General features: G+C 45.6%; 1 protein-coding gene across 1 annotated transcript; it reads left to right on the forward strand.

Annotated features, from left to right (window-relative positions):
• The first annotated feature begins 11,208 nt into the window (after positions 1–11,208).
• Positions 11,209–13,468, forward strand: LOC138852221 (polyunsaturated fatty acid 5-lipoxygenase-like). Its single transcript, XM_070081940.1, has 2 exons — positions 11,209–11,428; positions 11,609–13,468. The coding sequence occupies exons 1-2, from the start codon at positions 11,422–11,424 to the stop codon at positions 12,322–12,324; spliced, it is 723 nt and encodes a 240-aa protein (XP_069938041.1). The 5' UTR covers positions 11,209–11,421; the 3' UTR covers positions 12,325–13,468.
• Positions 13,469–13,785: the final 317 nt, after the last annotated feature.

The raw sequence follows: 13,785 nt of genomic DNA on the forward strand, positions 1-13,785 counted from the left end.
AGATAGCTACACTGTTCTAGAAGATTGACCGTAGCGAAGCGAGCACATCGAACAAGCTAATAGCGAGCTGATGAACGATCACACAATAGCAAGGCTGACCATAACAAAACTGACAAAATTTGTAAAGCGTAGGCAAAGCTAATGCAATGCCAGACAGCAAGCTGCACAATGTTCCTGCTACGAGCTTCACCCTAAGCTCAACCGTTTCTCTAAGTCCAGCTCCAGCTCTCGGACAGGCTACCCATAGTACAACCCAGGATTCCAAATGGCCTGTTATCCCGGGTGTAATGGGAGCAAAATAAACACAGCAGAAAAAGTTTAGACTTATATTATCCTTCACCAATTTAGAACAGCAATATGTACACTATGTACATTGATAATTATAGTGCACTCCACGGTAAGCAAGGCAGAAATAGAAGCCACAAGATAGCAGACCGTGCTTCAACCAGCTCTGGAATGGAAATGACAAGGGCAGACAGGAGAGCGGTACCCACATAACCTCTGCGATTGGCAAAACCATCTTATTGGCTAGAACCTGGTCACTAGTTGAACGACGGGGCCCCATCATCAACTCTTAGCAACCTGGTTCGCTGGTTGGGGGAGATAGCCTGTAAATGAGGGTGTGTACATGTGCCGAATAAAGGTTACGTACTCTTTGCATGCCACATGCCGTAACAGGGAAATTTATGGGAGAAGGTGGGAGCGGGCTTTCTCAGAGGGATGTAGAGAACTTACGTTAGAGGTTTTATTAGATTTGTAAATCAGGTGGGAGGGGCAGGGTAAGGATGGTAAATGCTTCTGTAGGATGGTGATGTCAGGGGTAGAAACGGGGTCGCCTCCTTGGGGTTGACAGTTGCGAAGAATGTGCGCGACTTTAGTGTGGCGGGAGAGTTGAAATAATGTAACGTGCGAATGTGTAAGAACCTGTGCGCATGGGATGTGTAACGGCACATACACAGTTGTGGCTGTCTGCGCCTGTGTGCGCCTTAGATACGCTGTTGTGATTAGGAATTGGTTGACCTTCATTGTGGCAATGTTCCTGGACTTGTTAAGCACTAGAAGTGTATCTTAACCGGGTTGAAGTGTCAATGTGTAAGACTTGGTCATGTTTCCCTTATGTTAATATTTGTTATTAAATGTACTGTCTTTGGTGCTACTGTTTCACCAATACTTATATAATTACCACTTAGGTTTATTCATATATATCAAGTTAGGATGTAAGCTACAAGTTGGTGATAACGGTCATATTATTTCAGGGTGAGAGGGGGGGCAATTAATGTGTAATAAATCTAAATCATTAACGGTAATACCAACTTTATTAGTAGTTGTATACGTGTGTTTTGCAATGTAATATTCGCATGTGTTTGTCTTATTTAAGGTATTGTGATTTTGGTAGTCCTGTACCAGCCATGTTGTAAATTCTCTTTCCTCACGTGACACGTGTCATGATATTCCTAAATTGAGGATAATTAATGTCATGAGTATTCAGATTGGTGATGGAGTTAGTTTTCAATGTGTGTGTGAGTGGGGGGAGGGATGTATGGGTCACCTGTGTTGTGTGAGTGGGGGGAGGGATGTATGGGTCACCTGTGTTGTGTGAGTGGGGGGAGGGATGTATGGGTCACCTGTGTTGTGTGAGTGGGGGGAGGGATGTATGGGTCACCTGTGTTGTGTGAGTGGGGGGAGGGATGTATGGGTCACCTGTGTTGTGTGAGTGGGGGGAGGGATGTATGGGTCACCTGTGTTGTGTGAGTGGGGGGAGGGATGTATGGGTCACCTGTGTTGTGTGAGTGGGGGGAGGGATGTATGGGTCACCTGTGTTGTGTGAGTGGGGGGAGGGATGTATGGGTCACCTGTGTTGTGTGAGTGGGGGGAGGGATGTATGGGTCACCTGTGTTGTGTGAGTGGGGGGAGGGATGTATGAGTCACCTGTGTTGTGTGAGTGGGGGGAGGGATGTATGGGTCACCTGTGTTGTGTGAGTGGGGGGAGGGATGTATGGGTCACCTGTGTTGTGTGAGTGGGGGGAGGGATGTATGGGTCACCTGTGTTGTGTGAGTGGGGGGAGGGATGTATGGGTCACCTGTGTTGTGTGAGTGGGGGGAGGGATGTATGGGTCACCTGTGTTGTGTGAGTGGGGGGAGGGATGTATGGGTCACCTGTGTTGTGTGAGTGGGAGGAGGGATGTATGGGTCACCTGTGTTGTGTGAGTGGGGGGAGGGATGTATGGGTCACCTGTGTTGTGTGAGTGGGGGGAGGGATGTATGGGTCACCTGTGTTGTGTGAGTGGGGGGAGGGATGTATGGGTCACCTGTGTTGTGTGAGTGGGGGGAGGGATGTATGGGTCACCTGTGTTGCAGCACAGGTTTGTTAATAATGTATTTCTAGGTCTTGTGTAATTAGTTACGAGTTTTATTATGGGTGATTGTCATTAAGCTTGATGCATTATTATTTTTTTTATATTTTATTTAAAAAACACAATACACATATACATATATGCTATTCATACGTCACATAACCAAAGACATGTTAACCATTAAATACTATAAAACAAATCAAATCCACGTACTTAAATAACACTATAGCTGAAGCCATATTACCACCAGCTACACATCCAACAACATGTCCTACAAAACTCCTCCTCTTACAATAATTAATAAAGCCAGTGCAGACAAAAATTATTTACATGCACCGTTCTAAGAAATACCTTAAGGATCCTAACAATTAGGGTTATACCCTCACCTCATTAAACCCTCATGAGTATTTACCAGAAGTTGGTAATGCAAAAACAAAACAAATCACAAAAAAAATAAAAGTACATAGGCAAACAAATATGGACATTACATTGCTATACACACCTGTATAAGCGGAAGGATATACACCCACAATTTTTAATATCAATAATAATAAAGCATCAACCATGAACTTCAAACTGTCATTACATTGCATAACATGGAGTTTACTCGTAAAATATAAGAGAATACATTACATGCTGGCTCCGTTTAGAAAATAGCTTATATAAGTATTAAATATAATCCCAGACTAGAATTATCATATTGAAACATTCCTCTACAACTAACTAAATCCTGGCTTAAGATCAAACTTGCATAAAATCCTATCCCTATCTGACACACAAATTAAACATCCTTGACATTGTAAATTCACTACATGAATGTGTGAAAAGTATTACAAACTTCTTCTATATAGGAGTACAATTTGAAAGGAAAGTACTTTTTTATCATGAAAGTGTTTAAAACTACAAATAAACAAGCATCATCCTATACTAACGTACTCTTGACGTACAGTGTTTCCTTGCTTTAATTTTAATTTTTTAACACATCTCATATCAATAAAGAGGCAGTACTGGCAGTACCATTTTTGTACATGTTTAGTACTGCCTGACATAAAACACCATAACAGCTGCGTAAGCCACCTATCCTTGACAATGAGTGCAATAATATCCCCAAACCAAAAAATGTAATTGTATGACGTTCCAGGTGTTATTGAATGAAACCATGGTACTGAACGCAAATCCAAATAAACCTCAGGAACATAACCAGTTCACGAATGTACGCACTCACTAGCTCACTCTCTCATCACCTTCCACACTACTAGCACAACCTTACACCGCCCCCCTCACATTAAAGGAGACCCGTCCCTTGCCCCCCCCCCCTGTTCCCTGAGAAGTTGTGCTACAGTGAGATTACGATAACCTACCGAAAAACTTGATTCCCATCTTCCCCCATATATTAATCTATTCCTACACCTTGTCCTAAAGAACCTTGCTGCTAACGCTTTTATCCTCAACTGCCCTGTAATCTGCCTCATACCCCAAGAAACGTGCAAATAATCTGCCATAACATACATCAAAGCCCTCCCCACGTCACTTTCAACCCCACTAACATCCATCGACAAAGACCTAAGAAAAGACCAACTCCCCCCCCCCCCAACAACCTAATAACCCCCGCCATCCAGACTCTCACCACGCCCAAAGATGAACAAAAATATACCACATGATAGGCAGTTTCCTCCTCCCCACAGAATAAACATGTTGCCTCTCTCACCAACCCCATCTTATGCAACATGTGCTTAGATGCAACCACACCCATGAGAAAACGGTATACCATCTCCCTAACCCGTGCTGGTATCCTAATCTTCCTGAACTCCCCCCATATGACCCTCCAGTTATACATGGGGTATACTGCGACCCCCTGCAATACACCCCTTCCCCACACCACACCCACCACCGTGTTTACCTTCAAACTTTTAACCTGCCCCACTGTCAACATGAATCTTATTACATCTTCACACTTTCTCAAATCCCTACCACACCACCAGTTTCTAGCATCCCTCATCACCCTATCCACCCTAACACCCCTCTCCCCCCCCACTCTTAGATACCTCTGCTTGATATATATTGCCATTACCCTAGGCCCTAAGGCCAACAATCCTAGACCCCCCCGTTTCACCTCCGTCATGACCACATCCTTGGACAACCAGGCCCTCCCAAACCCCCACACAAACCTCAACACCCTCCTCTGTATTTCCTGTATATCCTGCACCCTCAAAGGGAACACCTCCGCCACACCCCAGACCTTACTATACACCACCGAGTTAATTACCAACGCCCTCTGCTGTAACGCCACTTCACTGACCCTCAAACCTTTTAACTTACCTATAACCCTATTCGTGACTGTTTCTGAGTTAAGCCTCCTACATTCCTGCAACTGCTTCATATACCATATCCCACACACCCTAATTCTGTCACAAATCATCCATCCCATCTCCTCCCCCAATCTCCCCCCAACCCATGTTCCTACTTCCAATAACCTAGACTTTGCTAAATTAACTGCCATTCCTGAAAGCTTCCCAAAACTCCTTATCACCTCACCCACCCTTCTTAAAGCCTCCCCACTCGTAACTAACACAGTTGTGTCATCTACATAACCTACTATTCCCCCCATTCTTCCCCCCCCTACCCCCTGCAATTCTGCCTCCACAGCCTCAAAGAAAGGATGTTGCACACATGCAAAGAGCAACTGCGACAGCGGGCAACCCTGCCTTAATCCCTGTTCCATCATCACCTCCCCCCCCAGCTTACCATTAACCTGCACCCTCATGACAGCCCCCTCATACAGAGTGCGCACCCACCTCACTACCCCCCCTCCAAAACCCAATTTCTCCAAACAACCCCACAAAAAGTCCCTCTTCACACAGTCATAGGCCTGAGCCCAATCCAATCCAAGGACGCCCCCTCCCTGGCAGTTCTCTATAAAATCCCTTATCACACTGTGCCCATTCTTCATAGTCCGTCCCGGTATCCCATACTGCCCCTCATGTACGCTACTCCCAATTACCTTCTTTAATCTGTTACCCAATACCTTCGCAAAAATTTTGTAATCCGTACACATTAACGACAACGGACGATAATCTCCCAAACCCTTCTCCTCTCCCCCCTTCTTTGGCACCAAAACAACAACCCCAGTTCTCTGTGTTTTCGCCATTCTACCACTTTTCATCATATAATTCAAAACCGCCACTAGGCACTCCCTGAGATCCTCCCAATGTGCTCTGTAAAAATCATTAGATAACCCATCTATTCCCGGTGCCTTCCCCTGACTCAACCCATTCACCACCTCCCCCACCTCTGCCCCCGTAATGCCTCCCTCCAACAAAACCCGATCCCCCTGCCCCACACCCTGCTGAACCCCTATAGCTCTAAATGATTCTAACCCAACCACCCCTCCCCTTCTCTTCCATTTCTCCGTAAACCAAAAATCAGCATACCTACTGATAAACTCTGTGTCAGAGAGACCCTGTCCCTGCACATAACCCTCCCCTCCCTCCACGACAATATGTGCCACCGTATTCCTCAACTGTCTGTCTTTGAATTTTCGGAGTACATACCCGGTTGGTCTATCACCCTTTAGTACATCCTCCAATCCTGCCCTAACCCTGAGTGCATCAAAACGTTCATTATGCATCTCCACTAAACGACTTCTAAGTTCCCCCATAACTCCTCCCACACCCTCCCTACCCCCCCCATAACAATCATTCAACTGGCCCTCTAAATAATTCTGCAATCCAAACCTCCATCGTGCCCGTTCCCTGCCCCTCTTCTTAAAAAATCCCGCAATCTGCACCTTTGCCTGCAACTCCCACCAATCTAGCAAATCCACCTCCTCATCCCTAGCCTCCCAAAACCCTTTCCACCATGTCTGAAAGGACCAACCTTGATCTTCCTCCTGTAAAAGCCTCACATTTAATTTCCAATAACTCTGAAAGATTCTCGGAATGCCATCCACCCGAAGGTCAGCCAACACTGCTCTGTGGTCAGATAAACCCACGTCTACTGTTCTAACCCTCTCCACTCCTATCCCCTGCCTCACATAAATCCTATCCAACCTTGCCTCATAACTCCCCTGTACATAGGTGTGCTCGACCTGAAACCCCCCCCTGCCGACCACATCTACAACCCCGACATCACGCAATGCATCCCGTAAGACACCCAACACGCACCCCGCCCCCCTAGGTATGACGTCTGCATGCCTAATCACACAATTCCAATCACCTCCAATTATCGCGATAGCAGGTAAACCCCTGAGATAGTATAACAATACATCCCGAACAAAGTCTGTTTTTATCCGCACGTTACCAATCGCTGGCATATAAACTCCCACAAAACATACCCTGCTCTCCCCCCACCACCCATCCACCCGAACAACCCTCCCCCCTCCCCCCTCCTCCCACCCCATGACTCGCAATGGACTGGTCTCCTTTACTAAAACAGCCACTCCTCCCTTTAAAAGCATTGCCATGCTTACAAACAACTTATAGCCTCTCAATCGCAACTCACTACCTGACTTATGGTTATGCTCCTGTAAGAAACAAACATCCACGTCATACCTTTTGAGGAACCACTCCAACCATACCCTTTTTACTTCAGTCTTTAGGCCATTAGCATTTAACGTTAAACACCTGAATGGTCAAGGAAAGGCGGCTTACCTCTGTGCCGCTGTGGCTTGCTTACACTCCCCTTCAAGCTGCTCACACTTTCCTTATTACATTTTTTAATAAGACCCCCTACCCCCCCTTGTCTCTCCCCCCCCCGATTTTTCCTGTACTCCCCCCCCTGTAGGGGATTTGCGAACCACCTCTGCCCATGCCTTCTTACCTGGTCTTTGCCCAGGTGTTAAAACGTCATCTAATTCAGTCAACCCCGCTGGCCGCTTCCTAGAGCTGCCTCCCACAGCCATCTCTTCCTCAGGTACATCCTCCCTGTGCACCTCTGCCACTACAAGTGTATCCTTTCTATTATTCCCTGCTACTTCCGTCTTCTCTCTCTGCCCTTGCAATTGCTGCTTTTCACTGGTCCGTCCACCCATGTCCTCTCCAACCAAAGCCTCCTCCAAGAATTCCTGGAGCACTGACTCCAAGGACACCTCCTGTGTCGACTCCACCACTTCCGCCACCACCACAGGCGTTGGAGTAGGATCTCCATCCTCCACCGGGAGAGTGACACACGTCCCCATCTGTTCACCCTCCTTCTCCACCTCCTCACTCCATAGAGGAGTCCCAGACTTCGCCGCCTCCACCACACTCGCTTGCTGGACCTCCTCTACCGGGGCTGACACCCCTGGGGCAACTCTACGTGCACATTGCGCCGCTATATGGTCATAAGAGCCACAAAGACGACACGTTCTCCTCTGCCCCACATACGAGACATATACCTGATTTCTGGTACCCGTCAACATGACATACGAAGGTATAGGCGTCTTCAAGGTCATCTTGATGTTGTATGACCCTTCCGGGAGGCCCTCATATGGTCCATCCCGCCATACCCCTCCTCTAGCTTCATGAATGACTCCATATTTTCTAAAAACTTCCACTATACTAAACTTAGTTGCCTCAAAGGGTACATTCCTCACTCGTACCCACGTGTAGTAAGTAGACACGTCATGCATGCATACATCCAACGTCGAGTTGAGGCACATTCGGCGTTCCTGATACTCCTCCACCACACTGCTGTAGTAACTAGTCCTCAGGAACTTCACAAAAACTCGTCTCATCCCATTAAGAGCCACACCATACAGCTCCTCATTAGGGATTCCATATAAATCCCTAATAATCGCAGGAAGAAGGACGTTCGTCGAATCAGGGCTCAGAGAACCCTTCAACAGCTCAATGCAGACTGTATTAATTCTCCTGCCGGTGTACTCCGCCATGTCTGAACAGTGAAAATGCGCAGTAACCAGGTGTAGTAGGAGCTACTGCGCAGTGCGTCCGCACGGCCCAACAGCGATGCGAACAATGTTGTATGTGCTTATTCAGTAGATTGTGTAGTGAATGTTTATTGGTCATCACCAGTGTCACTGTTACATATTGATATAAGTACCTATATATATTTGTATGACGTTTTAAATAAAATATAAAAAAAAATCCGGATTTTCACAATGGCTGGGGGCTGGGTCTTGGTCAGCCCTAGGGCTGGGGACTGAGCTAACTGTTGTTTTTGTTTCCTGTGTGTTTTCCAGTGGGTATCTGCTTATTTTTGGGTCAGTTGTTGTAGACTGGGCATTCTGTGTGTTAGACTTTACTCCTCTCCTATCTTCCCATGCTCTATATATTCCAGGTACACTATTCAATAGTTCCTCCTTTTTTCATGTTTACTGTTCATTAACCTCCTGTGTGTCTTCCTGATATCTGTCCATAGTTCCACATCCCTGTTGCAGATTCAGAAACACCTATCTAGATAGATGTTATTTTTGGTTGCAGTGTTTATTCTTGCAGTGTTTTGAAAAGCAAAGGTTGCATGTTGGAACGCAGGAGGGAGAGATATATCATAATCTACACTTGGAAAATCCTGGAAGAAATGGTCCCAAATCTGCACACAGAAATCACTCCCTACGAAAGTAAAAGACTGGGCAGGCGATGCAAAATGCCCTCAATTAAAAGTAGGGGCGCCATTGGTACACTAAGAGAAAACACCATAAGTGTCCGGGGCCCAAGACTGTTCAACAACCTCCCATCAAGCATTAGGGGAATTACCAATAAACCCCTGGCTGCCTTCAAGAGAGAGCTGGACAGATACCTAAAGTCAGTGCCGGATCAGCCGGGCTGTGGTTCGTACGTTGGACTGTGTGCTGCCAGAAGTAACAGCCTGGTTGATCAGGCCCTGATCCACCGGGAGGCCTGGTCGTGGACCGGGCCGCGGGGGTGTTGATCCCCGGAATAACCTCCAGGTAACCTCCAGGTAAGAGCCTCGCGTCACGAGTCCCCAGCTTGTTTGGCTGAAGGAAATCCATTTGTCAGTAATTATTTAGTTTGGTCGGTTCAGGTGCCGCAGGGGCATATCAGAAGCCGCTAGGTCGTGTCAGGTGCCACTGAGACGTACCAGGTGCCACTGGGGCGTACCAGGTGCCAACTAGAACAAAATGTAATATGCAAATAAAAGTTCGTAATGATCAGAGAAGCAAAGTTACACATAACGCATAACTTTTCTTAGGTCTGACGTTTTCTGTGAAATTCTATTTACTGGTATAACCATACTATTTACGTGCATTTATTTACCTGTTAATCTCTGGACCAGTGTTCAAGCGTCCCGTCCTCCTTGCTGTTTATTCATTTACAGTCATTTATTACGACTTAATCTGAGTTCATACTTGTTTACGTTCAGTGATACACTAGAGAAGATACGCTCTTATTATATGGGAGGGAACAGGAGCTGGTACTCGACCACTACAAGAACGAGTACGGGAGCACGGAAGCACATACATTAGCACGCACTCACGTACGTTGTAAAGGGAAACGAGAGAGGAAAGGTAAACGGGTAGAACAGGTTGTGATATCAGGAAGGTTATTCCAGTGCATATAAAAAAAAAGAAAAAAAAAACATTTGACGAACAGGTGGTGTCGTGTGGTTGTGAGGTGTCCAGCAGGGGGGAGGGGGGACAACAAGCCGTGACGCAGGGTACAAGTAATACAATGTTATCAAGGATCACATGACTCTCAGACTCGAATGTTGTGGTCTGTCAACGATCTCCAGTAAGAGTGAGTCTTACAGCATACTCCCTCATTCTTACAACATACTCCCTCACTCTTACAACATACTCCCTCATGTGGAAAAAGACACTTATGTACAGTTCAGGACATTTATTAAAGGAAACGTTTCGCCACGAGTGGCTTCTTCAGTCCTAATACAGAGAAAACTAAGAAAACACATATATATATATAGTGGCAGGAGTCAGGTGAGGTGATGCGTGGGTAGAGGTGGTAGTAGTAGTAGTAGTAGTAGTAGTAGTAATGGAACTATTTAAAAAAAGTGATTGATATACACTTTTTTTATTTAATAACTTGACATGTCTTTGGATTTAATTTGAAGCCTCTCCAACTGTATATTTTCTTAAGAAAAAATTGTTTAATATTTTGGGAATGTAGGCCTATGCAGTTAAGTTTATTTTTAAAGTTTATTCAAAATACAGATAAATGCTGTTTTCAAACTCTTATTTCTGAAAAAAGACGAAAAGCGAAGGAAAAAAATATTAGATATCAGTGAAAATTTAACTAACAGTTTTCAGCTTTTCTGGAGCTATTATGTTGTAACATTATGAATATGGATGTTCCAGGTGTGGCAGCGTGGCTTTGTGTTACCGAGGACGCGCAGGTGTGGCCGTGTGTGACGCAGGTGTGGACGTGTGACGCAGGTGTGGACCTGTGTGGAGCAGGTGTGGCCCTGTGTGGCGCAGGTGTGGCCGTGTGACGCAGGTGTGGACCTGTGTGGAGCAGGTGTGGCCCTGTGTGGCGCAGGTGTGTCCCTGTGTGGCGCAGGTGTGGCCGTGTGGCGCAGGTGTAAACCTGTGTGGAACAGGTGTGGCCCTGTGTGGCGCAGGTGTGGACGTGTGACGCAGGTGTGGACCTGTGTGGAGCAGGTGTGGCCGTGTGACGCAGGTGTGGACCTGTGGAGCAGGTGTGGCCCTGTGTGGCGCAGGTGTGTCCCTGTGTGGCGCAGGTGTGTCCCTGTGTGGCGCAGGTGTGGTCGTGTGGACCTGTGTGGAGCAGATGTGGCCCTGTGTAGCGCAGGTGTTGCCCTGTGTAGCGCAGGTGTGGACGTGTGTGGCCCTGTGTGACGCAGGTGTGGCCCTGTGTGGCGGAGGACTCAATCAGTAGTGAAGGAGGAATATGACACCCGTAATTAACTACTCCATCAAGCAGTTACATCACGACTTCCCTTATCTTGGTGGGGCTCTCATTATGTTCATATATCTGATAAGCGGAGCTTAATTTTCACTCCCCAGCCTGGTACTTTTGTAATACTGTGTCAGTCCCGAGTGCCACTACCTTCACGTCGCTACAACAGTACTAGCATCTGCTCTGCTCCTCTCACAACATCAGCTGCAACTTGGAGCGAGGCTCACCAGAGCGTCATGCAGAGTTTGTCACTCGATACAAATGAAAACGAAAACAGTCGTTTATGTTTAGATAATATTCAGCATTGCGAAATATATCAATACATATTTTTTTCATTATTTCTGTCAAAAATGTTCGTTAATTTTGACTGGAAATAATTAAACGCAGGCAATTCTTTCATTCTCTCTTTTTTTATTATTACAGAAAACACATCAATAGTTAATAATTCAAGTGAAAAACTAATAGGAGAAAGTGGCTTTTTGAATGATCAAGATCATTTGTCAAAGATTATGAAGAAAGCTTTCCATCTAGTGGTGAAGACAGGCGATCAGGAAGGTGCAGGAACAGACGCAAATGTTTACGTTGTCTTGGAGGACGAGAACGGTTTGGTCACCCCGAAAGTGAAACTGGACAAGATTCTCTACAACGACTTGGAGCGTTCTAAAAGAGACACCTACAACATTGACTGCCCTACCGACTTCGGCAAAGTGAAGTACCTGAGACTATCCCGAGACACCAAGGGCATCGCCGACGACTGGTTCTGTGACTACATCCACGTCGAGGACCGTCGGAAACCCAAGAAGAAAACATCCAAAGACCACACAAAGAAGTCGACCAAAAATTTTCTAGGCTCCACGTACCTTAAAGAGAATTCAGCTCAAGAAAAGAGTGTGTACTTCTTCCCCATACACCGCTGGATTGCCCCCACGCACGACTACCTCTTCCACGAGTATGCAGTGTGTCTTCCCCAGCACGACCCGTGCCTGGACCCCAGAAAGGCGGACCTGGAGTGGAAACGCAGCACCTACAACTACATTGTACATGCAGAAGGCATGGTCGCTCAGGTATGTGGAGTATTTTGTATCTCATTAACGTGTTACACATTAGCTTATTCTTCCTTGCTTCAAGAAAGGTTTTAGCTAGTGCTTGCCTGAACTCCTTCCAGCAGGATTGGATTTCCTTGCACGCGAGTTTTTCTTAATAAATTGATTCTAAAATCATACAAGTGGTCGTGAAAACGTCAACTCCAACCATTCAATGGTATAAATTGTTGTGCGTTGTGTGGCAGGATATTTAACTAGATAGCATCTATTATTATTCTCTTTAAGATGCGAATGGCTCTAGGAAACAAGTGCTGGTACTTTTGGCTCTTTAAGGTGAGAGGGAAAATAACAGTCTCTTGGGATGCAAATTTTAATGTACTTGTATCGCACGAAAGAAGCTGAAAGAAAATTGGAATAGTGTGTGGATTATTAGAATTGAAATACGTGAAAAGAAGAATAAGGAAGAGTTATACTTACTAGTTCATAACAAATGACGTGGTGCTCAGAGGAGTTAGCTAACTGGGTTTAAAACCAGTCGACTAAAGAAGCGTCACTGAAGCTATATGTCCTCTTAACCACGAGTGAAATATATTTTAATCCCTTTTGTAATGATTAAAATAAACTTTAAGTGTATAGACACTGAACCATACACTGCGATGTTGCTCGCAGTTCTTACACATCATCAAGGGAGATTTATGTGTCAGAATATATACAAAATGCCACAACAGTTTCTGGGGATATCTACAAAAGTTAAAGGCCTCAACAGTCACTTTAAGCACAGTACAACTATGTACACAATGTGTGACTGTACTGCATATGCACTTTGTGTTGACAGACCTTAAATGAATACTATTCTTTCTTGTAACAGGGAGAGAGTGAGATTGGTGTACTCCCACAAGCTGGAAGGGCATATGAATCTGGGGCAGAGGAAAGGATGGATAATAGTCGTCCCAGGAGGGAGGGAGATTTTGGGTGCTAGGAGCTTGGACATTCAACAGGCTTGTGTAAGGGTGTTAGACAAGAGTGAGGGGAAGAAGGTTAAATGGTTTTTATGATTTTTTCTCGTTGTTGAAGTGAGCAAGGTCACATTTATGAAGAGATGAAGAAATTCTGGGAAACTAGTTAGATATGAATGAGTCCTGTAGGTGAGAAGCAAAGTGCCTGTACCCTGAAGGAGGCGTGAGGATGTTGTAGTTAGGAAGGTTATCTGAACTGTGATGTCGGTATGCTTCTGACTAGACGGTGATTGAATGAATAACGGTGAAGAATGTATACAAACACACACACACACACACACACACACACACACACACACACACACACACACGCACACGCACACGCACACACACACACACACACACACACACACACACACACACACACACACACACGCACACACACACACACACACACACACACACACACACACACACACACATATATGTGTATGTGTGTGTGTGTGTGTTTGTGAATTGACAAATATCTTAACAGATAGAAGCGTTGCTCCTATTTAAAGTTCTTCACTATTTCTGATGTGTATTACAATGCTCTCAGCCG

Source organism: Cherax quadricarinatus, unplaced genomic scaffold, assembly GCF_038502225.1.
Source record: "Cherax quadricarinatus isolate ZL_2023a unplaced genomic scaffold, ASM3850222v1 Contig5227, whole genome shotgun sequence".
NCBI classification, from domain to species: Eukaryota; Metazoa; Arthropoda; class Malacostraca; order Decapoda; family Parastacidae; genus Cherax; species Cherax quadricarinatus.